The 27,425-nt window shown below is 44.7% G+C and overlaps 1 protein-coding gene across 1 annotated transcript in view; it reads left to right on the top strand.

The window, feature by feature from the left end:
* The first annotated feature begins 19,828 nt into the window (after nucleotides 1–19,828).
* The window catches only part of LOC122558594 (aspartate aminotransferase, mitochondrial), a 53,602-nt gene continuing 46,005 nt past the window's right edge, over nucleotides 19,829–27,425 (top strand). Inside the window, exon 1 of the mRNA XM_043707367.2 lies at nucleotides 19,829–19,980. Coding sequence (XP_043563302.1) covers nucleotides 19,901–19,980 — 80 coding nt within the window. The 5' untranslated portion in view covers nucleotides 19,829–19,900. The remainder of the gene's footprint in view (nucleotides 19,981–27,425) is intronic.

The following is a 27,425-nucleotide window of genomic DNA, read 5'->3' as shown; positions in this document are numbered from 1 at the left end:
GGGCAATGTTTCTTACATAGAGAGTTGTTCGTATGTGGAATGAACTGCCAGAGGAGGTGGTGGATGCAGATATAGCAACAACATTTAAAAGGCATTTGGATAAGTACATGAATAGGATAGGTGTGGAAGGATATGAGCCAAATGCAGGCAAGTGGGAGTAGTTTAGTTCGGGAACTTGGTTGGCATGGACCGACTGGAACAAGAGTGTTTCCATGCTGTATGAATCTACAGTCCTACCACATCTAATGAATGGTGCTGAACAGTTAAGTAACTCACAGATTCTATAAATATTCCCATCTTTGAGGATCCTCAATGATGGGAGAACCCAGCGCAGCACAACAGTGCAAATGACAAGGCTGAAGCAAAACCTTTCAGCCAGAAGTACCAAGTAGATGATCCAGAACAGTCTCATCCACCAGCATCATAGATACTAGTCTTCCACCAGTTTGATTAACTTCCGTGTTACCAAGAAATGCCTGAAGGCAGTGGGACCTGACAATATTCCAGCAATAGCACCGAATACACGTGCTCTATTGCTAGCTGCTAGCCTGTCAAAATTATTCCCGTACAGCTACAGTACTGGCATCTGCCTGACAATGGGGAAAGTTGCTTAATTAGGTCTTGTCCATTAAAAGCAGGACAAATTATTGCACTGTCAGTTTACGCTCGATCATCAGCGAATTGAAGGAAAAGGTCATTGATAGTGGTATCAAGTGACACTTGCAAAGGAATAACCCGGTCACTGATGCTCAGTTTGGGGTTCTGCCAGGGCAACTCAGCTCCTGAGCTCCTTGGTCTAAAATTAGATAAAGGAGATCAACTTCAGAGATGAAGTGAAACTGACTGCAATTGACTGAATGTGGCAGTTATGCAACCTAGCAAAGCTAGAGTCAATGGGAATCAGGGAGAAGACTTTCTACTAGTTGGAGTCATACCTAACAGTAAGGAAATTGTCTGTGGTTGCTGGAGGTCAGTCTTCTCAGCTCCAGGATACCTCTACAGGAGTTCCTCAGGTAGTATCCTGGGCCCAACCATCTTCAGCTGCTTCAAAGACCTTCCTCCATCATAAATCCAGAAGTGGGGATGTTCACGGATAATTGCACCATGTTCGACACCATTCCTCAGAAAATAGACCACTCCTTGTCCAAGGGCACAAGAGCTGGACAATATGCAAGCTTGGGTTGTTAAGTGGCATGCACCGCGGTTATAGACTAAATGAAACCCCCTCAAAATATGTTCATAAGACAGTCTAGACTCTAACTTTGTCTTATTTTAAAGGTAAGTGGAAGGTGATGTGTTCCAGGTGCAATTCGACTGGTTAAACTACCAGATTTGAAGCAAAACACTCTTTATTCATACACTACAGTTAAAATACAAAAGAAAGAAGAACGTAAGAAATACAATCAGGAGTAGGCCATCAGGCCTGTCGAGCCAGCTCCACCATTCAATGGCTGATCTTTCTCATGGACTCAGCTCCACTTACCCACCCGCTCACCATAACCCTTAAATCCTTCACTGTTCAAAAATCTATCTTTGCCTTAAAAACATTCAGCGATACAGTCTCAACTGCTTCACTGGGCAGGGAATTCCACAGATTCACAACACTTTGGGTGAAGACGTTCCTCCTCAACTCAGCCCTAAATCTGCTCTCCCCTTTTTGAAGCTGTGACCCCTAGTTTCACCTTCCAGTGCAAACAACCTCCCCTGTTTTATCCTTTCTATTCCCTTCATAATTTTCTATGTTTCTATCAGATCCCTCCTCATTCTTCTCATCCCTCCAATGAGCACAGTCCTAGTCGACTTCATCTCTCCTCATAGGATGGTCTTCTCAATTCCAGAATCAATGTAGTGAACCCCCTCTGCACCTCCTCCAGTGCCAGGACATTCTTTCTCAAGTTAAGGAGACCAAATTTGCACACAGTACTCCAAGTGTGGCCTCACCAGCACCTTGTACAGCTTCAACATTACCTCCTTGCTTTTAAACTCCATCTTTCTGGCAATGAAAGAGAATATTCTATTTGCCTTCTTAATGACCTGCAAATCAACTTTTTGTGATTCTCATACAAGGACACCCAGGTCCCTCTGCACAGCTGCATGCTGCAATTTTTCGCCATTTAAATACTAATCCATTTTGCTGTTATTCCAACCAAAAAGGATGACCTCACATTTACCAACATTGTACCCCATCTGCTGGACCCTTGCCCACCCAATATATCTATGTCCCTCTGCTGACTTCCAATGTCCTCTGCACACTTTGCCCTACTACTTATTTTAGTGTCATCCAATACACTTTGGTCCCCAACTCTAAGTTACCCGTGTAAATTATAAACAATTACAGTCCCAACACTGATCCCTGAGGCACACCACTAACCACCAACAAAAAAACATCAATTTATCTCCACTCTTTGCTTTCTATTTGTTGACCAATCTTCTACCCATGCTAATACATTACCCGTAATGCGACACACCTCTATCTTTTGTGTGGCATCTTATCAAATGCCTTCTGAAAATCCAGATATACCACACACACACCAGTTCCCCTTTGTCCACCGTGTTCGTAACAGCCTCAAAGAATTCCAGTAAATTAGTTAAACATGACCTGCCTTTTACGAACCCATGCTGTGTCTGCCCGATGGAACAATTTCTATCGAGATGTCTCGCTATTTCTTCCTTGATTAGAGATTCAAGCATTTTCCCCACTACAGAGGTTAATCTAAGGGGCCTGTCGGAAAGAATTGGAATAACTCAACTCTATTGGAAAACTTAACAAAATAATAGATTAATAATTACTACTAAGTAACTGTTCCAATATAGTCACATCCCATAAACACACCCTAGACAAAGGCAGATTCAGAAAAATCGATTGTTTCACATGCAACTCCTACAGCAAGACAAGAACCCCCAGCTTTTAGCTGTAACTGCAAGAGGAACAAACATCAAGAGAAAACTCTGAAAGGGGGTGTAGCAGGGAGATATGTGCTGCAGTTTCCAACCCCTGCTGAGACCTTAGTAACAACTGCTACTGAAAACTAAAAGCTACAAGTCCTGGTTCTGAGAGAGCCTGACCACACCATTCAGGCTGCTTCTATTGTTCCAACTTCAAATAAAACACAAAACCTCACAAACTGATTACTGTAGTGGTTCCACATAGACTGCTCAGCACCTCTGCCTTAAAACCTCTCTTCAAAACAAGGACAAAATCCTAATGCCTTAGTATCGTCACACCATTCATGACACAGAAATGTGAGGCAACGAAAATCTCAAACAGGACAGAATCAAACCTGCAGCAGTTCAAGGGGCATCTCACTAGTAAGTACAACAGGATCTTGACCAGATGGGCCAATGGGCCGAGGAGTGGCAGATACAGTTTAATTTAGATAAATCTGAGGTGCTGCATTTTTGTAAAGGCAAATCAGGGCAGGACTTGTACACTGAATGGTAAAGTCCTGGGGAGTGTTGCTGAACAAAGAGACCTTGGAGTGCAGGTTCACAGTTCCTTGAAAATAGAGACTCAGGTAGTTAAGATAATGAAGAAGGCATTTGGTTTGCTTTCCTTTATTGGTCAGAGTATTGAGTACAGGAGTTGGGAGGTCATGTTGCAGCTGTACAGGACATTGGTTAGGCCACTGTTGGAATATTGCATGCAATTCTGGTCTCCTTCCTATCGGAAAGATGTTGTCAAACTTGAAAGGGTTCAGAAAAGATCTACAAGGATGTTGCCAGGGTTGGAGGGTTTGAGCTATAGGGAGAAGCTGAAGAGGCTGGGGCTGTTTTCCCTGGAGCATCGGAGGCTGAGAGGTGACCTTATAGAGGTTTATAAAATCATGAGGCACATGGATAGGATAAATAGACAAAGTCTTTTCCCTGTGTTGGGGAGTCCAGAACTAGAGGACATAGGTTTAAGAGTGAGAGGGGAAAGTTTTAAAAGGGACCTAAGGGGCAACTTTTTCATACAGAGGGTGGTACATGTATGGAATGAGCTGCCAGAGGAAGTGGTGGAGGCTGGTACAATTACAACATTTAAAAGGCATCTGGATGGATTTATGAATAGGAAGGGTTTGGAGGGATAAGGGCCAAGTGCTGGCAAATGGGACTAGATTAATTTAGAATATGTGGTCGGCGTGGACGAGTTGGACCGAAGGGTCTGTTTCTGTGCTGTACATCTCTGTGACTATCTTCTCCAGGGCAATCGGAGTTGTAAAATAAATGTTGGCCCAACTAGTTTCATGAACATTTTAAAAATATATAAAATCTCAATAGCCCAAATGCTCTTCGAATCTCCCTCATTTTATCCAATCCCAATAAACCTTTAAATCTCCCTCATTGTATCTTATCTCAGGAAACGAAATATCATTTAAACCTCCCTTGCTGTAGATGACACTCAGTTATGACAAATTTTCTCAGTACAAGAATAGTTTGTGGCTGCCAGTCTCCTCACACAGCACTGCCCCATGAGCGAGACCTTGCGATTGTTCTGTTCCCCTTCTCCAGGACTGAATACCATCTGTTCCTGCATAATGAAGGAATATTTATTCTGAGTCTAGTCGAGAAACCCCTCCTGGAAAGTGCACAGCAAGGCTTCAACGGGGGAGGCGTGCATTGCAGCAGGCTGAATTCATAAAATCAGCTTCATTTAATCGGTGTCACAGTAGATGTTTGAAAGCAGTGATCCTCAATCTTACATACCACCAGCATTTAGTCAAAAACACTGGTCATAGCCCCACGATAAATGGTGGACGGCACTGTGGCTCAGTGATTAGCACTACTGCCTCACAGCGCCAGGGACCCGGGTTCAATTCCCACCTCGGGCAACTGTGCACATTGTCTGCGTGGGTTTCCTCTGGGTGTTCCAGTTTCCTCCCACAGTCCAAAGATGTGCGGGTTAGGTGAATTGGCCATGCTAAATTGCCCATAGTGTTAGATGCATTAGTCAGGGGTGAATGTCGGGGAATGGGGCTGGGTGGGTTGCTCTTCGAAGGGTTGGTGTGGACTTGTTGGGCCAAAGGGCCTGTTTCCACACTGTAGGGAATCTAATCTAATCATAACACATATCATTTACTGTTCTGGCTGGTGTACTGAGTTGTCTCTCCCCCTCTCCCCACAACATTCCCAGTAAAATTCCTGTGAATCTGCCTAACATGACTTTCAATGTCAATGTATCACTTCCATGGTCCATTGCTCGGAACTATATACAGCACTTCTTCCCAAATCCATTTTGAACCACGGTTTCAAATTAAGTCATAGAATTTCACAACATCATCCCTGCACCAGCCATCAAGCACCAGTCTACTCTCGTCCCATTTTTCAGCATTTAGCCCGTCGCATTGTATACTGGGGTGCTTTAACTGATCCCCCAAATAGTTCTGATTTACACCCACCTCTTCCATCTTTGCAGGCAGTGAGCCCCAGATACCAGAATCTTCCTTAAATTGCTTCATGCTGAAACTGCTTTAAATGACAAAAAGCACTGCAGGTGCTGGAATCCAAGGTAGACAGGCAGGAGGCTGGAAGAACACAGCAAGCCAGGCAGCGTCAGGAGGGGGAGAGGTCAACGTTTCGGGTATAACCTTCTTCAGGATCCTGCTTTCAGAGCAGGCCAGTTTTCAACTGAACTAAACAAGGCACCCAACATCAATGAATTTTTCAGTTATCCAGATATATTAGAGCCCTGTTGGATATGTGCTCACTTTCATGCCACAGTATTTATCATCACCACTTTTCACAGGGTTAATATTGGGGCAATTAGGCAGATGATAATCCTATTCTCCTGCATATAGGTGCATACTGCAGGCCTTGGGATCCCAAGTCCAAGTTTACATCTGTGCCTTGTGTTCATATCTCTCTGTATGCTTTGATTGATCTGTACTGTGTAATTAGATGTCAGCCATAGCTTAGTTGTTAGCACTCCCTCTTCTCTCAGAGAGTTGTGGCTTCAAAACCTCCTCCACAAGCTTTAGTTTAAAAAGTCTAGGCTGACCCTCTTACTGAGGGAGCGCTGAACTATCAGAAAAGCAATCCTCCAAATGACATGCTAAACTGATACCCTATTGTCCCTCATAGTTAATCACACTGTCAACTTTAAATAAGCACATGAACAAACTAAAGAAGAAACAGAAGAAACTGCTTTTTCAGATAAAAATCACACAACACCAGGTTATAGTCCAACAGGTTCAATTGGAAGCACTAGCTTTCGGAGCGACACTCCTTCATCAGGTGGTTGTGGAGCGTCGCTCCAAAAGCTAGTGCTTCCAATTGAACCTGTTGGACTGTGTTGTGTGATTTTTTTTTTACTTTGTACACCCCAGTCCAACACCGGCATCTCCAAATCATGTATTTTGAGAATATCTGTAACGCTGGTGTAAGAAAGGAGCTATAAGTCTGAGGTGTCAATAAACTCGATCCACAAATGGAGGTGTTGTGGGGTTTTTTTTGTCTCACTTGAATTCAAATTGACTTCTCAGCAGAGGATGGTTGGCTGTAGGTAAAGACTAAAAAAAAATGCAAACATATTAATTAGAAGCAGGAGTTGTCCATTTGGCTTCTGACATCTGCTCCACTATTCAAGAAGAACTTGGTTGATCTTTTGATTACTTCATATTCCTGCCTACTCCTGCCAACCTTTCAGTTTCTCGCTGATCAAGATTCATCTTACCTCTGCCTTCAGAATGTTCAAAGACTCTGCTTCCATCACCTTTTGAGCAAGTAAGTTCCAAAGACTCGCAACTCTCTCTGAGAAAGGAATTGCCCCAATCTTTGTTTCACATCGACAAACTTTCATTTTTAAACAGAAACCACCGGTTCTGGATTCTCCCACAACAGGAAACATCCGTTTCCCCACCCAATCTTTCGAGATCCTTCTGGATAATTTTATGTTTCAATTGAGTCATCTTTTATCTTCGAAATTCCAGCCATATAAGCCTAGCCTGTGTAACCTTTTCTCACAAGACAACTAGCCTATTCCAGATATTAGTCTGGTACACCTTCTTTGAACATCTTCCAACCTATTTACATAAATAAGGAAACTACTACAATTCACAGTCCTCCAAGTGTGGTCTCACCAACTCCTCTTTATCTGAAGTATAACCATTAAATTTTACATTGTATTCTCTTCGCTATTGTCAATAACATTCTATTAGCTTTCCTAATTTCTTGCTGCAATTGCATGCTAATCTCTTTGGGTTTCATGTTAAAGGATATCCAGATCCCTCTCTTAGCTCTAGAAACTCTTGCCATTTAGATAATAGGCTTTTTTTTTATTATTCCTGTCAAAATGGATGATTTAACGTTGTCCCACATTATAATCTATTTGCCGGATTGTTGCCCACACACTTAACCTCCCGATATTACTTTATAGTCTCCATGGGACCACTTCACAACTTATTTTCCTATTTACCTTCCTGTCATCGGTAAATTTCACAACCGTCCCTTCACTCAAAAAAGTCAAGAGTTCTCTTCCATCAGAAGGTTGTAATTTGAGTTACTTTTGAGAAGAATAGCCGAAGTTTAAAGTGTCAGGATGCTATTTCTCATGAATGTTTTGTGAAGCTGAACCCTATGATCAATGGAAGAGTTAAGTAGATAAAGAAACTCTCCTTGCCAAATGAGAAACAAGATGTGCCTTTGGCACTATTGCTTCCTACCATAAATAGACAAAGTCTTTTCCCTGGGGTCGGGGAGTCCAGAACTAGAGGGCATAGGTTTAGGGTGAGAGAGGAAAGACATAAAAGAGACCTAAGGGGCAACTTTTTCACGCAGAGGGTGGTACGTGTATGGAATGAGCTGCCAGAGGAAGTGGTGGAGGCTGATACAATTGCAACATTTAAAAAGGCATCAGGATGGGTATATGAATAGGAAGGGTTTGGAGGGATATGGGCCGGGTGCTGGCAGGTGGGACTAGATTGGTTTGGGATATCTGGTCGGCATGGACGGATTGGACCAAAGGGTCTGTTTCCGTGTTGTACATCTCTATGACTCTAAGCCAGAAAAATAACGATGTATTTTTCCTGCAGCAGATGCTGCAAGGTCTGATTTTGAATTGGACAAGCCATGGACCTTTCATAAGTGACCCAGCCACTTTGTGTCTCTTACAAATGGATGGACAAATTTGGAAAAAGCAAGGTCAAAGAGAAACCTCCAGTTCAACCCAACCCAGAGATGACAGAACTGCATGTTTGTTCTTCCCCCTGTTCATATCATAATTTTAACTGGAGCTAGATTTTGAGAAGGAAACACATTTATGAACTAGATGTCAGAAGCCCTAAAATTATTCCCAGTGGTCTGAATGGCTCAAATGGGACAATGACACAAAGAACAGAGAAGTCATTAGTAGTGGTAACGTGAGAGCACTCTGATGCAGGTTGGAAGTGTGATGTGAAAGGGGAATCATAATAACAAGGAATGCAATGAGAGATACCTCTGGCAATCGTAAGCAGTTGGGAACGATAACAAAAGTACAAACCACAGGAATGCACAGGGCTTGTCAACAGGTGTCTGAGATGTCGTGTGAAATACCATAACAGAATGAATTGTCCAAAACAGAAATAACAAGATTTTCTAAATTAGCATGACGTGGAAGGCTCAGAAAGAGAAGTTGGTTCTACGATCAGGCAGAGGAAAGGTTATTAGTTACAAGAAACTTCAGACCAGTAATAAATGTTTTAGTTGCAGGCTCATTCAAACGTGTTGTGCTGGACAGTCGATGCACGTTACAGAGAGTGTGGATTTGGGTTGGCTCAGGCTGAGAGGGCCGAAGGGCCTGTTCCTGGGCTGTACATTTTCTTTGTTCTTTGAGTGAACTGGATTGGTTAAAATATCACTTAGATTCTCTAAATCATAAGGACTGAAGAAAGGTTATGGAATTTGAGAGTTCTATCTGCTTCAAGTTTGGGGAAGACAACATGCTGAGGTTGCTAAACCGAGTGATGACTCCCTGTTAAAATAGCTGGAGTAAACCACATTGTCAGCACAGACATAATATCAAGTGAAATATCCTTTGTGGCTTTCTATGAAAACAGCTGAAATGAAACTGGGTGGGATGCTCTTTAGAGGGACATTGTGGACTCAATGGGCTGAATGGCCTGTTTCCACACTGTAGGGATTCTATGATTCTAGATGGATATGTACAGGAAAGGTGTTCCATGATGGGACATACACAGTTAAAGCCAGACTAGAGATTCAGGGTTTGAAGAAAAACTCAAAGACTGAGATGTACGAGTGGATGACCCTGCTGCAGGGAAAAGTCATTTTGAAGATTGTCTTAGCTCTGTTAGCAATATACTCCTTGGAGTAGAAGCCCATCGACAGGAAAGGTCAATTTTTCCAGGGAGAAATTTTTCAAAGTGAAGCATTTCTGAATTCACCTAAAGAAGCAGGTGGTATAGAAGGAAAACAATTGAAATTAAATATATGAATTTACACGGCTGAATATGCAGAGAGGGAATGGCATTTCTCAATTACGCCTGTCTGGATGAAAGTAGGTTACATTCACTTTAAAGCAGACCCTGCAATGTTCTTTTAGTATTACAGAGGCATCCTTATAATACAAATCAGTGATTTTCTGTAGAATTCAAACATGTGTGAAAGATAAAACAAAAAAAAATTCAAGATTGGGTCAAGCTTCACAGGCCTCTAAATATGTAGAACTTTAATGATATAGATATCAATTCAGGAGTCTTTGGATCAAAAATCTTATTTAGGATGGGCCAACTGTATCCTAATAAGTAGAAACTGGATCCTGCAATCAAGCTAGAAGCAGACCAAGTTTGACTGGTCATTTGAACAGGTTATGCACTCATACTAGATCGAGTGCAGTGATGACTTGTTAGAACGGAGGACCCTGTTAAAACAGGTTGAGGAGATCTAAAGGAATTAAATTCAAAGAAATGTGCACACAGGTTTCTAGACTTGGGCAGTCAGGAAGACATGAAGTCAATCATTTCTCATGATGTTCCACACCAATTTTCTGGTACAGCAGAGTTTACCATGTTCTTGGAAAAATAAATGTTGTCCCTTGACAAGAAAATAAAAAGGGCAGTTTAAAGCATCTTACCTATAGGAGCTCTGGCACGAGTGGAAGCAGTAGGTATGGGGAATAATATTCCGAAGGCAAACTTATATAAGATGCAATCATCGAAACAATTGCTCATTATTCACCTTGGGGCAATGTTCATTCAGCAAAAGGCTTTGCACAGAAAAATCTGGGAACTGACTATGCTGGTGTGAAAGAAGTTTTGGAAAGAAAAGGGAATTCTTTAACAGAATTGGTTGGTGCAAGTCACCAATTGCCAATCTGTTTTACAAAGAGAAGTTATTAGATATCTTTGAAGAGGAATGTATTGTGTAATGATGAAAGATTGTGTTATAAGAATATGGATAACAATATTTTCTTTAACTGCTCTGACGTTATTTTCTGCATGTGAAAGGTAAACAACAGGAGATGTGGAATAGTTTAATACAACAAAGTTCTGAGGTCTGGTGAAGAGTTACTAAACTCAAAACATTTTAACTCAGCTTTCTTCCCAGAGATGATATGCTTGGATTTATTATTGTCACATGTACAGAGATATAGCAAAAACTATTGTTTCTTATACTATCCAGACAAATCATACCTTACATAAGGACATGAGGATAATAGAACAAGATGCAGAATACAGTGTTACAGCTACAGAGAAGGTGCAGAGAAAGATCAGCTCTAATATACGAGAGGAGCAGGAAAATCGACGTCTCGTGCATGGGGAGGCTTTTGCCCGAAACATCGATTTTCCTGCTCCTCGGATGCTGCCTGACCTGCTGTGCTTTTCCAGACTCACTCTAATCTAGACTCTGATCTCCAGCATCTGCAGTCCTCACTTTCGCCAAATATATATGAGGTCTGTTCATAAACCTGATAACAACTGGGAAGAAGCTGCTCTTGAATCTATTGGTATATGTTTTCAAACTTTTTTATTTTCTCCCCGATGGAAGAGGGTGGAAGAGAGTGTAACCAGGGTGGGAGGGGTCTTTGATGATGTTGGCTGCTTTCTTGAGGCAGTGGGAACTATAGACGGAGTCAATGGAAGGAAGGTTGGTTTGCATGATACACCTGCTGAGTTTCTCCAGCAATTTCTGGTTTTGGAATTGTTTAACGGTTGGTTGTATTATATGGCGCGACATTGAAGAAAAAAAGTTTAATTTTTCGGTTAGCTTTGGCTGCCGAAATGTCTACATTGTGATAGTGATTGCCCCTGGCTGTGAAGAACACTGACATGACCTGAGGCCATGAAATTAAAAAATCCCAGACAATTGTGTGTATACTCCACAACCACCTGATGAAGGAGCATCGCTCCGAAAGCTCGTGCTTCCAATTAAACCTGTTGGACTATGACCTGGCGTTGTGGGATTTTTAACTTTGTACACCCCAGTCCAACACCGGCATCTCCAAATCATGAAGCCATGAAAGCCTTTATACAGATGTAACTCTTCTTTAGCTGTAGACATACTGCATTTAACTCTTTCTTTGTAATGTAGTTTTGCATGTTTTACATACAATCACTGCTCATTGCAATCTGTAAATTTAATACAATATATTGAAGAATTAACATTCAGATTGGTGTTGTCGGTGTGGAGTGGTGTTTGTCATTTTAGGCAAAGTGAAAGAGTACGATAGGAAACCAGCTTCAGCGTATATGCTCTTTTATAGCTTTAATACCTGGAGATTTTATTTATCCAATGCTCTCTTGATTGACTTCTCAGCTTCTGAATCCGGAGAACATTCAAAACTCTGCTGCCTGTATTCAAATTCGCAATCTAGTTACACCTGAACTGTAAAATTCAGCGGCACGGTGGCTCAGCCCTCACAGCACCAGGGACCCAGGTTCGATTCCAACCTCGGGTGACTGTCTGTGTCGAGTTTGCACATTCTCCCTGTGTCTGCGTAGGTTTCCTCCAGGTGCTCCAGCTTTCTCCCACAATCCAAAGACGTGCAGGTCAGGTGAATTGGCCAAGCTAAATTGCCCATAGTGGTCAGGGATGTGTAAGTTAGGTGTATTATTCAGGAATAAATGTAGAGTAATAGGGTCGGGCAATGGGTGTGGGTGGGTTACTGTTTGGAGGGTCGGTGTGGACTTGTTGGGCTGAAGGGCCTGTTTCCACACTGTAGGGCTTCTATGAAAATACTTTTTTCTGTGTTCCTTTTCCCTCTGTCACTAATCTGCGCAGTCTGAATTCTGATCTCTTGTGTATGGTCCAATTTTTATCAGCCCTCCCACTGACAGCTTGGATTCTGCTCTACACTCTTATCTTCCTGTTTTTCTCGTTTCCTGTGTACCTGTATTCTGTCTCTGAGCCAACCTTCTTGTTGTAATTTGTATTACCTCCCAATGTGGTTTACTGTCAAATTTCGTTTCAGAATGCTTTTGTGAAGTATCCAGAGACAGTTCACTATATTAAGAGCACAAATTAAATACAAGTGGTCACTCTGATGTTAAGTAGGAACATATCCAAAGAAATATAATTACAAGTCATCAGGTGGACCTTAGTTGTGGGACATGAACTGTGAGTAGGTAGCTCCCCCAGCAGGTGGCACCATAGCACCAGTATAGATGTTATATCACTTTGCAACTGCTTCCTGCTGAAGTGTTCAGAAGTTTCACTTTCTTTCAGCATTTTTATTATAAAACACTGGCCCACACAAGGTTAAGGGTGCTCACAATCTAACTTAAATGCAATAGTTGACTTTCCTCTGAAGCTCTACAGGCTCATGAGAAATCAGCAGAGGTTCCAATCACTTCACCCTTGGGATTTACCACCTCACTAAAGTCATGATTTGATTGTAAATGAATGCCGATTTTATTGATAAAATCTGCCTCGGGAGTCATCTTTACTCAAATGTCGAGTGGATGATCCATCGCCATCCAGGGTGGCACAGTGGTTAGCACTGCTGTCTCACAGCGCCAGAGACCCGGGTTCAATTCCCGCCTCAGGCGACTGACTGTGTGGAGTTTGCACATTCTCCCCGTGTCTGCGTGGGTTTCCTCCGGGTGCTCCGGTTTCCTCCCACAATCCAAAGATGTGCAGGGCAGGTGAATTGGCCATGCTAAATTGCCCGTAGTGTTAGGTACATTAATCAGGAGGAAATGGGTCTGGGTGGGTTACTCTTCGGAGGGTCAGCGTGGACTGGTTGGGCCGAAGGACCTGTTTCCACTCTGTAGGGAACCTAATCTAATCATCTTTCAAGGTCTACTGTGTGGCATCAAGAAATGGCTGGAGGGCACTGGATTCTGCAAAGACTATGGGCCCTGATGACATTCTGGCAATAATACTGAAGGCTTGTGCTCCCGTACTTGCTGCAGCTCTAGCCCGTCTGTTCCAGAACACCCACAGTACAGCAGTCTCTTGGTTACAAACAGATTCCATTCTTGAGTCTGTTCGCAATTTGGTACACAATGTAAAACAGCCATTCTTAAGTATGAGGAAAAACTTGGGTCTTTGAAATGAATATTAATACACCCTGTATGGCATCACATTTGTAAGTTGGACATTCGTAAAGACTCCACGTACTGGCATCTGCCCAACAATGTGGAAAACTGCCCGGGTATGTCCTGTACACAAAAAGCAGGACAAATCCAATCAGTAAAGTGATGGAAGGTGTCACCAACAGTGCTATCAAGCAGCACCTGCTCAGCAATAACCTGCTCAGCGACGTTTAGTTTGAAATCCACCACAGCTACTCAGCTCCTGGCCTCATTACAATCTGGGCTCAAACATAGACAAAACAGCAGATTTCCAGAGGTGAGGTGAGAGTGACAGCCCTTTACATCAAGGCTGTGTTTGACAGAGTGTTACATCAAGGAGCTTTTGTAAAACTGGAATCAATGGGGATCAGGGAGCAAACTTTCCACTGGCTGGAGTCATACCTTGTACATAGGAAGATGGATGTGATTGTTGGAGGTAAGTCACCCCAGCTCCAGGACACCTCTGCGGGAATTCCTCAGGTTACAGTCTTCAACTGCTCCATCCATTTCCTTCCCTCCATCATGAAGTCAGAAGTGGGGATGTTTGCCAATGATTGGCGACATCTCAGATACTGAAGCAGTCTATATCCAAATGTAGCAAAGTCTGGTAACTAACATTCATGCCACACAAATGCCAGGCAATGGTCATCCTCAACAAAAGACAACCTAACTATCCCCCACCCTCATATTCAAAAGCATGACCTTGACTGAATCCCCCGCTATCAGCATCTTAGGGGAATATTCCCCACTTGCCCTGGACGAGTGCACATCCAATAACACCCAAGAAGCTTTACACCATCTCAGACAAAGCAGCCCACTTGACTATCACCACATCCACAAGCAACCACTCCCTCCACCCCCTCCACCACCGACACTCAGTAGCAGTAGTGTGTACTGCAAGAGTTCACCAAGATTCCTTTGACAACACTTTCCAAATTCACGACCATCTAGGAGGACAAGGGAAGCAGATACACGGGAATACCACCACCTGCACATTCTCCTCCGGGCTACTCGCCATCCTGACAAGGAAATATATTGCCATGCCTTCAGTGTTACTTGGTTGAAAACCTGAAATTCCCAGCTTAGAGGCACAATGGGTTTACTTACAACAGGTGGACTACAGTGGTTCAGGGAGATAGCTCATCACCTCTTTCTCAGGGTAACTGGGGACAGGCAATAAATGCTGGGCCTAGCCAGCGCTGCCCATGTTTCATGGCAGTGTGAGGAGTGTCTCCCAGCTTTCCTCCTGTTGGAAAGGCTGCTGAATGACAATTCCTGCTGGAAACCCACATTTAATCTACATGCCCACTGCTGGACTCTTCACTGTCAAAACCCAGCATTCAGGAGAAAGTGAGGCCTCCAGATACTGGAGATCAGAATCCAATGTAGAGGAGACAGGATACCAACTCATGGAACGTTTCAGAGGACATCTCTGGGATACCCACACTAAACATCCCCACCACCCTGTAGCCGAACACTTCAACTCCCCCTCCCACTCCGCCAAGGACATGCAGGTCCATCACCAAACTCTAGCCACCCAACGCCTGGAGAAAGAACGCCTCATCATCTGCCTTGGGACCCTCCAACCATTCGCGATCAAGGTAAATTTCACCAGTATCCTCATACTCCCTTCACCTACCTCACCCCAGATCCAACCCTCCAGCTCAGCACTGCCCTCTTGACCTGTCCATCTTCCTTCCCACCTATTCACTCCACCCTGCCCTATCACCTTCACCCCCCACCTACCTATTACCATCCTAGCTACCCTCCCCCCAACCACACCTCCACCCTCCAATTTATCTTTCAGCCCCCTTCTCCCCCCCCCATATTCCTGATGAAGAGCTTATGCCTGAAACGTTGACTCTCCAGCTCCTCCGCTGCTGGCCTGACCTGGTGCATTTTTCCAGTGCCACACTTTTCGACTCGTACCCAGCATTTCTAAGTGGGTTTGTGTCCTCAAATCGGCTTGTGGATTTTTTTTTATGCTGTAGAGTTCTGCTTGGGCTCAGTGCTACTTTCCATTTCCCAAGTGCCTTGTACATTGCCAACCCTCCCTCCCAAACACCTGATTGAAAGTAACCAGTTGGACGGGCCAAGCTGACATTTCTACTGCATGACTCAAAATATTGTTCCGGTCAAAACCCAGCAGGTCATTGCTGAACGTTAAGCAAGACAGCAAGCAGAACTGAAACATGTTATTACTTTCCACAAAATGACAGACCAAACTGTTCATTTTCTACAGGGTGAAACTGTCACAAAGATACTGCCTGACTTGACGTCACTGCAAGTGTAATGCTGATTGCTGAGCAGAGCACTGGCAGCCCAGCGTGAGGCCAGCCACAAACTCTTGGACACACAGCTATTTTCAATCTACCTTTCATGGGTCACTACTTCATCTGAGACCCAGCTGCTAATCTAAGTCACTGCTCCAAAGAACCCCCTCCCTGGCGCATCAGGTTTTCAAAAAATAGTGGAAAGTAAACGCAATGGCTCAATCGGTGCCAAGTATTCTGAATTATTTCTCATTGGGTCTCCAGCATGGCAGCAACAAACCAAAATCCCAACATACCAGTGAAATACTCCAGATACTGAAAACCTGAAGTTACAATAGTAAAGGGTGAGAATAGTTAGCAATGCTAGCAATATATGTGAGGAGGAAAAACTATGCTAACATATCGCCATTACATCATGTACATGAATTCCATTAATGGCACGTTTCCTACCTCTGGCGTACCATTCAGTACACTGGCCAGATTGTCATTTCCATTTCCTTCTACCAGTTTGGGTTTGAGCTAAGTGATTTATATGTTGATAGTGTTTTGTTTAGTTCTCCTGGGGCTAGAATGTGTAATAAACAGCAGTCCTCGTTAAGTACAAGAATCTGGTCTGCGATTATGGTTGGTCTGATTCCATGTCAATTAGGAACTTTGCTTACTTTGATTAAATCATTAACTTTCACGGCTATTCCAAAGTTAGTGAGGCTTGAGAATGAACACACTTTCCCAAGAGGGTTGTAATAATATACATTAGGTATTGAAAAGCTGACTGGTACAGTGTGATGTAACTGAATATCAATGTGAGGTTAGTACAATGTCTTCTATGCTATTCCTCTAAGGAGACTCAGTACTTCAGCTGTGTTGTGTGTCCCTTGCAGTGTTGTTTCAGAGGTACACCACGGCCATTAAAATGGTTTTAGATATCTAGGGTTGTGAAAGGCACTCTGTCAATGTAAGTGCACTTCTTCCTCTGAAGCTTTACAAATGTGTCCCAGACAAAACGTTGCTCCTTTCCTCGATTTCACACTCAGAGTTATACAGCACGGAAACAGACCCTTCAGTCCAACTCATCCATGCCAACCAGATATCCTAAAGTGACCTAGTCCCATTTGCGATTATCACACTCTAAACCCTTACTATTCCATGTACCCATCTAGAAGGCTTTTAAAATGTTGTAATTGTACCAGCCTCCACCACTCCCTCTGGCAGCTCATTCCATACATGCACCACCCTCTGCATGAAAACGTTGTTCCTCAGGTCTCTTAAATCTTTTCCCCTCTCACCTTATACACTCTCTAGTTTTAGACTCCCCCACCCTATTCACCTTATCCATGACCCTCATCATTTTACAAACCTCTGTGTATTTCAAGGTGTGACTCCCCTATTCCTCCAACCAAATTGCACCATTCCACACTTAGTTTGGGTCTCGCAATGTAGTGGCTCACACCCCTGCCTCTGAACCAGGTTCAAGTCCGATCCAAGGCTTGATGGCCAAAAAAAGTACACAGTCATACAAACTGACGATCAACAAGTGGAGAGCAGTGAGAGCAGGAGAAACTCTTAGTCAGCCAAGCAATAGAAAGAAAGTTGGCATCATGACTGTCATTATTCAAAGCACCAGACTACAACAAGTGTGTACAAGTGCCTGCTCCACAGCAACTCACTGCTCCCTGTGTCTTGTGCAGCACCATGCTTATCATGCACATTCCTACATCCATCAGGGCACAATGAGCAGCTGGGTCACATCTCCTTTGAGACAACCCTTAAAACCTGCTTTGTTCTTTGAATCTTGGCTCACTTATAAAGGCATGATGTGGAGGTGCTGGTGTTGGACTGGGGTGGACAAAGTTAAAAATCACACAACACCAGGTTACAGTCCAACAGGTTTATTGGGAAGTAATGGCTTTCGGAGCGCTGCTCCTTCATCGGGTGGTTAGTTGGGCAGAATCATTAGACAAAATTTATAGCAAAAGATTACAGTGTCATACAATTGAAACAATATATTGAACAAACCTAGATTGTTGTGAAGTCTTTCGTCTTTCAGAATGGGTTGCAGGGTTTGGTTCATTAATATGTAAACTCCAGAACCTCTTTTAAGTCACATTCTCAAGATAACTTAAGGTTTTATTTTAAAAAGCTGACATCTCAGCTCAGACAATGCATTAAAGGTGTGAGGTTAGAGTCGGTCTGTATCCCATTCACCAGACAGGGATGTTCCCTCCCAGTCGGGGAACACTTCAGCGGTCAAGGATATTCGGCCTCGGAATCTTCGGGTGACCATTCTTCAAGGTGGACTTCGGGATATGCAACAACGCAGAGTGGCTGAGTAGAGGCTGATAGCCAAATTCGGTACTCATGAGGGTGGCCTCAACCGGGACCTAGGGTTCATGTCACACTACAGGTAACCCCACTACACTACTACAACACACACACACACACAGACACACACACCCCTCACGCACATACCCACACACACACACATTCTCTCACAGGTACTCACACACATACACATTCATATACACACACTCACACTCTCTTTCTCCCACAGACACAAACACAAATATATAAGTCTATGGGGTGAATTTGCATTTGCAGATACATTCCACTTTTGCTCAAAAAGCACACAACCTGCAGGTAGTCAATCCATATAACATTTTATAAATTCCTACTTTGGAAATAGAACCAGTTCTGATTGAAGATTGGGATACAGACAAACTTTAACCTCGCAGCTTTAAAACACTGTGTGAGCTGTTGTCACCTTTTAAAATAAAACCTTAAATTATCTCAAGAATGTGACTTAAAAAAAGTTCTGGGATTTACATATTAATGAACCAAAATCTGGAACCCATCCTAAAACATGAAAGACTTAACAGAAATCTAGGTTTGCTCAATATATCACTTTAATTGCATAACACTGATCTTTTACTATAAATTCTGTCTTATGATCCTGCCCTACTAGTTAGCTGATGAAGGAGTGGTGCTCTGAAAGTAGTACTTCCAAATAAACCTGTTGCACTCTAACCTGGTATTGTGTGACTTTTAACCTCTTGTATAGGAACATAGGCATTAGTAGCAGGAGTAGGCAATTCAGCCCTTTGTGCCTGCGCTGCTATTTAACGTGATCATGGCTGATATTTCCCTTGTCTCAACTCCACTTTACTGCCTGTACTCCATAGCCCTCTACCCCACTTTTCATCAGAAACATATAATTTCTTTCTGGAAACTGTTGATTGCTTCTGCCTCCGATGAGTTCCACAGATTCACAATCCTCTGAGAGTTCTCATCTCGGTTAGATGGGAGGTCATGTTGCGGCTGTACAGGACCTCCCATCTAACCGAGCAACGCTTTGACTATCACCTGATGAAGGAGCGTCGCTCCAAAAGCTAGTGTGCTTCCAATTAAACCTGTTGGACTATAACCTGGTGTTGTGTGATTTTTAACTTTGTACACCCCAGTCCAACAACGGCATCTCCAAATCATGGATAGGATAAATAGACAAAGTCTCTTCCCTGGGATCAGGGAGTCCAGAACTAGAGGGCATAGGTTTAGGGTAAGAGGGGAAAGATATAAAAGAGACCTAAGGGGCAACTGTTTCACGCAGAGGGTGGTACGTGTATGGAATTAGCTGCCAGAGGATGTGGCGGAGGCTGGTACAAAGGCAACGTTTAAGAGGCATTTGGATGGGTATATGGATAGGAAGGGTTTGGAGGGATATGGGCCGGGTGCTGGCAGGTGGGACTAGATTGGGTTGGGATATCTGGTCGGCATGGACGGGTTGGACCGAAGGGTCTGTTTCCATGCTGTACATCTCTATAACTCTTATGCATCAGTGTTGAATCTTGCCTGATAATTGACCCAGTAAGGGACGCCAAAGGCACAGTATGAATGTCAGTGTTGACCTTAATTAATTGGTCATTTCCACCCCAGACGGTAGGCACTGCAGCATCAACTCAATGAGCTGCCAGAGGAAAACCATTGGCTCAGCCGGCGCTGTAGGTGTCGCTGTGGCTCAGCCTGGGCTGCGGGTTGACACACAGGGCCATCTTACCACTCGCACGGCGCTCCTTGTTTCGCCGAGGTTATATATAGCGGGCGTTGCACGTCCCCTCCTCTCCTCTCCTCGTCCTGGTTATCATGGCGATGCTGAGTTCCCGCAGGATCCTCTCCACAGCCGCGCACCACCCGGGCTTAGCTGCGCTCACCGCCCGAGCGAGGTGACTATGTGAGGGGAGGGGGTGCGCGCGCGCGCCATTTAAAACCGACCGCCAACGTGCCCCGTTTTGAAGAGAGAGGCGGGATTCGTGTTACCTGTGGGAGAGGGGGGGGGACCGTTACGCGTTTTCTCTTCTCCCCCCGGGCCGCGTGCTGACATCACGTGACTGCTCCCCCCGGCCCGCGAGGGGGGGCGGGATTGACTGGTCCGCGCGCGCAGTCCCGCCCCTCACTGCTGGCCTGGGCCCTGATTGGCCCTGAGTGACGTCTGGGGCGCTGGCTCCGCCCCGTGTCCTTGAGGGAAGGGCGTGGGAAGGAGTCATATTGTCCCAATGGAGCTGCATGCGTGGACTTGTGGATGAGGGTGTTCATTTACAATGTAAATGTCTAGGAGGTGTGTGCATTGGCTGGTGTGAGAGGTACTAGTTTGTGCTGAGTGGGTTAAAGCTAAAAATCTCAACATCTGTGAGGATTAGATTAGGTTAGGTTTCCTACAGCATGAAAACACGCCCTTTGGCCCAACAAGTCCACACTGACCCTCTGAAGAGGAACCCACCCAGACCCAGTCCCCTCCCCTATATTTACCCCTGACTGATGCACCTAACACTATGGGCAGTTTAGCATGGCCAATTCACCTGACCTGCACACTTTTGGACTGTGGGAGGAAACCCACGCAGACACTGGGAGAACGTGCAAGCTCCACACAGAATGTTGCCCGTGGTGGGAATCAAACCTGGGTCCCTGGCGCTGAGAGGCAACAGTGCTAACCACTGAGCCACTGTGCTGCCCCGCTCACCAGCTTGTTGTGTGGGAACTTAAACACAGCAGTGTTTAACACTGAACTTTAACATACACCATTATAACAGGCAACCTGCACAAATGACAACGGTAGGATTTGAACCCATGCAGCCTTAAAGACTGTAGCCTTAATCCAGTAGGAGAAAGTGAGGACTGCAGATCAGAGCTGAAAATGTGTTGCTGGAAAAGCGCAGCAGGTCAGGCAGCATCCAAGAAGCAGGAGAATCGACGTTTCGGGCATGAGCACCTCTTCAGGAATCTCTTCTGTGGATGAAGAACAGTAGAGGTCCTTTGCAAGTCTGTGAGAGGGTTGGCCTGTGCTGGGGTAGGGCTGATTGCAGGAAATGTAGGTAGCGGCGCATGGCTGCAAGCGGTTGCGCAGAGGATTCAGAGGGAGGTCTGTAGCTGGAGGCTTCGGATTTGTAGGTACTGGTTGTCCTGGTTGGGTCCAAATTTTGTTGGTCTGAACGTAGTCTGGAGTCCATGCAGGGTCACTCGGTTCCGTAGGCAGGTGCTGAGGAAGGAGATGTGGCTGTTTGAGAATGTGGCTGAAGAGCTTCTGGGCAGAGGAGATGACCTGGGTGTGCAGGGAGAGAGGGACTCACTGAAATCCTTGTAGAGGGAGGAAGAGAGCTTCTTCAAGGAAGGCATCCTTGCAAGAGGATTCGCAGTAGTTTAAAATCTTCTAGGAGAAAGTGAGGACCGCAGATGCTGGAGATCAGAGCTGAAAATGTGTTGCTGGAAAAGCGCAGCAGGTCAGGCAGCATCCAAGGAGCAGGAGAATCGGCGTTTCGGGCATGAGCCCTTCTTCAGGAATCCAGCTCCTCCAAGACCGTGTTAGGGAACAGGAGCTGGAGTTGGATGAACTTAGGATCATTCGGGAGGCAGAGGGGGTCATAGATCGGAGCTTTAGGGAAGTAGTAACTCCAAAGATTGCAAACAGATGGGTGACAGTGAGGGGGACTGGGAGGAAGCAGCCAGTGCAGGGACCCCCGCGGCTGTTCCCCTCAAGAACAAGTATACCGTTTTGGATACTTGTGGGGGGGGCGACTGACCAGGGGTAAGCAATGGGGTTCAGGCCTCTGGCACGGAGCCTGTCCCCGTTGCTCAGAAGGGAAGGGTGGAGAAGAGCAGAGCAATAGTTATTGGGGACTCGATAGTTCGGGCACAGATAGGCGGTTTTGTGGGGGGCGAGAGAGACTCACGTTTGGTATGTTGCCTTCCAGGTGCAAGGGTACGTGACGTCTCTGATCGTGTTTTCCGGGTCCTTAAGGGGGAGGGGAGCAGCCTGAAGTCGTGGTCCACATTGGCACTAACGACATAGGTAGGAAGAGGGCTGAGGATGTTAGGCAGGCTTTCAGGGAGCTAGTTTGGAAGCTCTCAGTTAGAACAAACAGAGTTGTTGTCTCTGGTTTGTTACCCGTGCCACGTGATAGAGAGTCGAGGAATAGGGAGAGAGAACAGTTAAATGCGTGGCTACAGGGATGGTGCAGGAGGGAGAGATTCCGGTATCTGGATAACTAGGGTTCTTTCTGGGGAAGGTGGGACCTCTATAAACAGGATGGTCTACACCTGAACCTGAGGGGCACTAGTATCCTTGGGGGGGAGGTTTGCTAGTTCTCTTGGGGGGGGTTTAAACTAACTCTGCAGGGGCATCGGAACCTAGACTGTAGCTTTAGGGTGCAGGATCTGGAGTGTAGGGAGGTTAGGAACATGGCATCAATCTCAAAGGAGGGTGCCTGTAAACAGGAAAGTGGCTTGAAGTGTGTATACTTCAATGCAAGAAGTATACAAAATAAGGTAGGTGAACTTGCAGTTTGGGTTGGTACCTGGGATTTCGATGTTGTGGCTATTACGGAGACATGGGTAGAACAGGGACAGGATTGGCTGTTGCAGGTTCCAGGGTTTAAATGTTTTAGTAGGGTCAGAGGTGGGGGTAAAAGAGGGGGAGGTGTGGCATTGCTTGTCAAAGATGGTATTACAGCGGTGGAAAGGACGATGGATGAAGACTCGCCATCTGAGGTAGTTTGGGCTGAGGTTAGGAATAGGAAAGGTGAGGTCATCCTGTTAGGAGTTTTCTACAGGCCTCCTAATAGTCCTAGAGACGTAGAAGAAAGGATTGCGAGGATGATTCAGGAGAAGAGTGAAAGTAATAGGATGGTTGTTATGGGGGAACTTTAACTTTCCAGATATTGACTGGGAAAGCTATAGCTCGAGTTCGTTAGATGGGTCGGTGTTTGTCCAATGTGTGCAGGAGGGTTTCCTGACACAATATGTAGACAGGCCAACAAGAGGTGAGGCCATACTGGATTTGGTTCTGGGTAACGAACCAGACCAGGTGTTAGAATTGGAGGTAGGTGAGCACTTTGGGGACAGTGACCACAATTCGGTGACTTTTACTCTAGTGATGGAGAGGGATAAGTGTGCACTGCAGGGCAAGAGTTATAGCTGGGGGCAGGGAAATTATGATGCGGTGAGGCACGACTTAGGATGCGTGGCTTGGAAAAGTAGGCTTCAAGGGAAGGGCGCAATTGATATGTGGAGCTTGTTCAAGGAGCAACTATTGAGTGTCCTTGATAAGTATGTACCCGTCAGGCAGGGAGGAAAGGGTCATGTGAGGGAGCCGTGGTTTAATAAAGAATTGGAATCCCTTGTTAAAGGGAAGAGGGCGGCCTATGTAAAGATGAGGCGTGAAGGTTCAATTGGGGCGATTGAGAGTTATAAGGTAGCCAGGAAGGATCTGAAGAGAGAGCTAAGAGCAGCAAGGAGGGGACATGAAAAGTCCTTAGTTGGTAGGATTAAGGAAAACCCAAAGGCTTTCTATAGGTATGTCAGGAATAAAAGAATGACTAGGGTAGGAATAGGACCAGTCAAGGATAGTAGTGGGAAGTTGCGTGTGGAGGCTGAAGAGATTGGGGAGACACTTTTCGTCAGTATTCACTCAGGAACAGGACATTGTTGCCGATGTGAATACTGAGTCACAATTTATTAGAATGGACGGCTTTGAGGTATGTAGGGAAGAGGTGTTGGAAATTCTGGAAAGGGTGAAAGTAGATTAGTCCCCTGGGCCTCATGGCATTTATCCTAGGATTCTCTGGGAAGCAAGGGAGGAGATTGCAGAGCCATTGGCCTTGATTTTTATGTCCTCGTTGTCTACAGGAGTAGTGCCAGAAGACTGGAAGATAGCAAATGTGGTTCCCTTGTTCAAGAAGGGGAGTAGGGATAACCCTAGTAACTATAGGCCGGTGAGTCTCACTTCTGTTGTGGGCGAAGTCTTAGAGAGAATTGTAAGGGATAGGATTTATGAACATCTGGATAGGAATAATGTGATCAAGGATAGTCAGCATGGTTTTGTGAAGGGCAGGTCGTGCCTCACAAACCTTATTGAATTCTTTGAGAAGGTGACTAAGGAGGTAGACGAGGGTAAAGAGGTAGATGTGGTGTATATGGATTTTAGTTAGGCGTTTGATAAGGTTCCCCATGGTAGGCTACTGCAAAAAATACGGAGGTATGGCATTGAGGGTGAGTTGGAGGTTTGGATTAGAAATTGGCTGGCTGGAAGAAGACAGAGGGTCGTAGTTGATGGTAAAGGTTCATCTTGGAGTGCCGTTACTAGCGGTCTTCCGCAAGGATCTGTTTTGGGACCATTGCTGTTTGTCATTTTTATAAATGACCTGGAGGAGGGGCTAGAAGGTTGGGTGAGCAAGTTTGCGGATGATACGAAAGTCGGAGGAGTTGTTGACAGTGAGGAAGGATGTGTCAGGTTACAGCGGGATATAGATAAGCTGCAGAGCTGGGCAGAAAGGTGGCAAATGGAGTTCAATGTAGGTAAGTATGAGGTGATTCACTTTGGTAAGAGTAACAAAAAGACGGGGTACTGGGCCAATGGTCGGATATTTGGTTGTGTGGATGAGCAGAGAGATCTTGGTGTCCATGTACACAGATCTCTGAAAGTTGCCACCCAGGTAAATAGTGCGGTGAAGAAGGTATATGGCGTACTGGCTTTTATTGGTAGAGGAATTGAGTTCCGGAGTCCTGAGGTCATGTTGCAGTTATATAAGACTCTGGTGTGGCCGCATCTGGAGTATTGTGTGCAGTTTTGGTCGCCATACTATAGGAAGGATGTGGAGGCACTGGAACGGGTGCAGAGGAGGTTTACCAGGATGTTGCCTGGTATGGTAGGAAGATCGTATAAGGAAAGGCTGAGGCACTTGGAGCTGTTTTCATTGGAGAAAAGAAGGTTTAAGGGTGACTTGATAGAGGTGTACAAGATAATTAGGGGTTTAGATAGGGTTGACCATGAGAACCTTTTTCCACGTATGGAGTCAGCTATTACGAGGGGGCATAGCTTTAAATTAAGGGGTGGTAGGTATAGGACAGATGTTAAGGGTAGATTCTTTACTCAGCGAGTTGTGAGTTCATGGAATGCCCTGCCAGTAGCAGTGGTGGATTCTCCCTTTTTATGGGTATTTAAGCGGGCATTGGATAGGTATATGGAGGACAGTGGGCTAGTGTAGGTTAGGTGGGCTTGGATCGGCGCAACATCGAGGGCCAAAGGGCCTGTACTGCGCTGTATTTTTCTATGTTCTATGTTTTACTACGCTAACCAGGGTGTGTGTATGTGTGTAGGTGTAGAAACCAGCCCAGGTTCACCCTCCAGAGTCACCACCCTGTGTGTGTGTCATCTCTTCAATCCAGGAGGTTGTGGTTTAAGTCCCACGCCTGAATACGAGTCCAGTGTTAAATCAAAGTCTATATCCAGCTTCTACTTCCAGTCAGGATTTAAAAGCTATCATATCTAGCTTTAGTTTTAAAACAGTCTTTGAATATAAATCTGACAAATATCCTTCAATGGAGCCCAATGTTGGGCACTTTTCCCTCCATTCGGTGAGATCTTGGTTGCTCCGCATGTTAATTCTGTTTTTGCTGCTTATAACTTGTGACTGTTCATCAGCCTCAGTCTTTAAATTTTCAATTGTTGCACGGTCCTCAACCTATTTGCACGAAAAGGGACCTTCTGATCTCACTCCTGAATCCCTCAGCTGTAAGATTATAACCCCATGTTTGGATATCATCAATAGAAGAAATGGACCTTCTGGATTGGGTGTCAGCCTTGGCTCAGTGGCAACATTCTTCATTCCAACCAAGAGGTTTGGTTCCACAAAAATCATGACAGCTCCTCCAGTACTGTAGGAGTGCTCTGTTTTGAGTGAGATCCTGAAATACTCAGTTGAACATAAGGTTCCATGATACTATTCAAAGAAGAGCAGCAGGTTTGAAATAGCATGAGATATTCTTACTGTCCTCTGCAAACGCTCCCAGGGCAGCTACAGTATAAAGTTAGATACAAAGTAAAATTCCCTCTGTGCTGTGCCATCAGACTTTCCCAGAGCAGGCAGTGTGTTGTTAGATACAAAGTACTCTCATACATTGCCAACATAAAACACTCCCAAGACAAATACAGCATGAGGTTAGATACAGAGTAAACCTGCCTCTGCACTGTCCCATTAAATACAGCTGGGCAGGAACAACATAGGGTTTTTTCTACTCTTAATCTGAAAGTAAAGCACTCTGTGCTGTCCCCATCCAACACTGCCTGGACAACTACTGCATGAGGCTTGTTGCCAATTGCTGTAACTCAATGGTGTCTGCTGTTATGAACCCCCCGCATACTGGGAACATTTCCAAAGCTCTACATAATTTCATGATCTGTACAGCCTACAGGAAAGATTTTCAAGTTTTCAGCTTGGGGCCCCATCTGAATCAATTCCTTGGTTGAAGGCTTCATTTTGGGGTTTTTTAAAGAGTTGTGGAGAGTTTGTCTTCCTCTCAATTTACTCCCCTTTGGAACCATCATCCTGCTATTTTAACAGATAGGGTATTGAGTAAAAGATGCATTTGAACTGTGTAATGCCTCCTTCTATTGTAACATTTTTATAAGCTGTATAACAGAGAGACCGAAGGCTTTGGGCACATAATTCTTTGAAATTTGTGTCACAGGTAGATAGGGTGGTAAAGCTTTTACCACGTTTGCCTTCATCGCTCAGAGTAAAGGTGTTGGACATCATGTTGAGGTTGTACAATACATTGAGGAGGCCTCTTTTGGAGCACTGTGTGCAGTTGTGGTCACCCTGCTATAGGAAGGAAATTATTAAATTGGAGACAGTGCAGAAAAGATTTACTAGGATGTTGCTGGGAATGGAGGGTTTGAGTTACAAGTAGAGGCTGGATAGCCTGGGATTTTTCAGTGGAGTGTAGAAGGTTGAGGGTGACCTTATAAAGGTTTATAAAATCATAAGGGATGGATAAGATGAATAGCAAGGATCTTTTCCTGAGGGTGAGGGAGTGGTTCGTAAGTGGAATAAAATGCCAGAGGAAATGCTGGATGGAGGTACAGTTACAACATTATAGGAAGGTTTGGAGGGATATGGGCCAAACGCTGGTTAGTGGGGTTAGTTTGACTGAAGGGTCTGTTTCCATGCTGTATGATTCCATAACAGAATTTACTCTTTTTGTTTGAAATCTATCCCTGATACCTGGCAGAATTAGCTGTCGAATTATGTAGATCCCTTGGTTTTCCCTCAGTCCCTTTAATGTATTTTTCTCAAGTCAATTGGTGTTAAGGGCACCCTAATTTTTACCCTCTGTG

The sequence above is a fragment of the Chiloscyllium plagiosum genome, unplaced genomic scaffold, assembly GCF_037043375.1.
Source record: "Chiloscyllium plagiosum isolate Xiang-an unplaced genomic scaffold, Cpla_swu_hap1 HiC_scaffold_17, whole genome shotgun sequence".
NCBI lineage: Eukaryota > Metazoa > Chordata > Chondrichthyes > Orectolobiformes > Hemiscylliidae > Chiloscyllium > Chiloscyllium plagiosum.
Note: the sequence above shows the minus strand (reverse complement) of the source record. Positions and strands in the feature narration are given on the sequence as shown.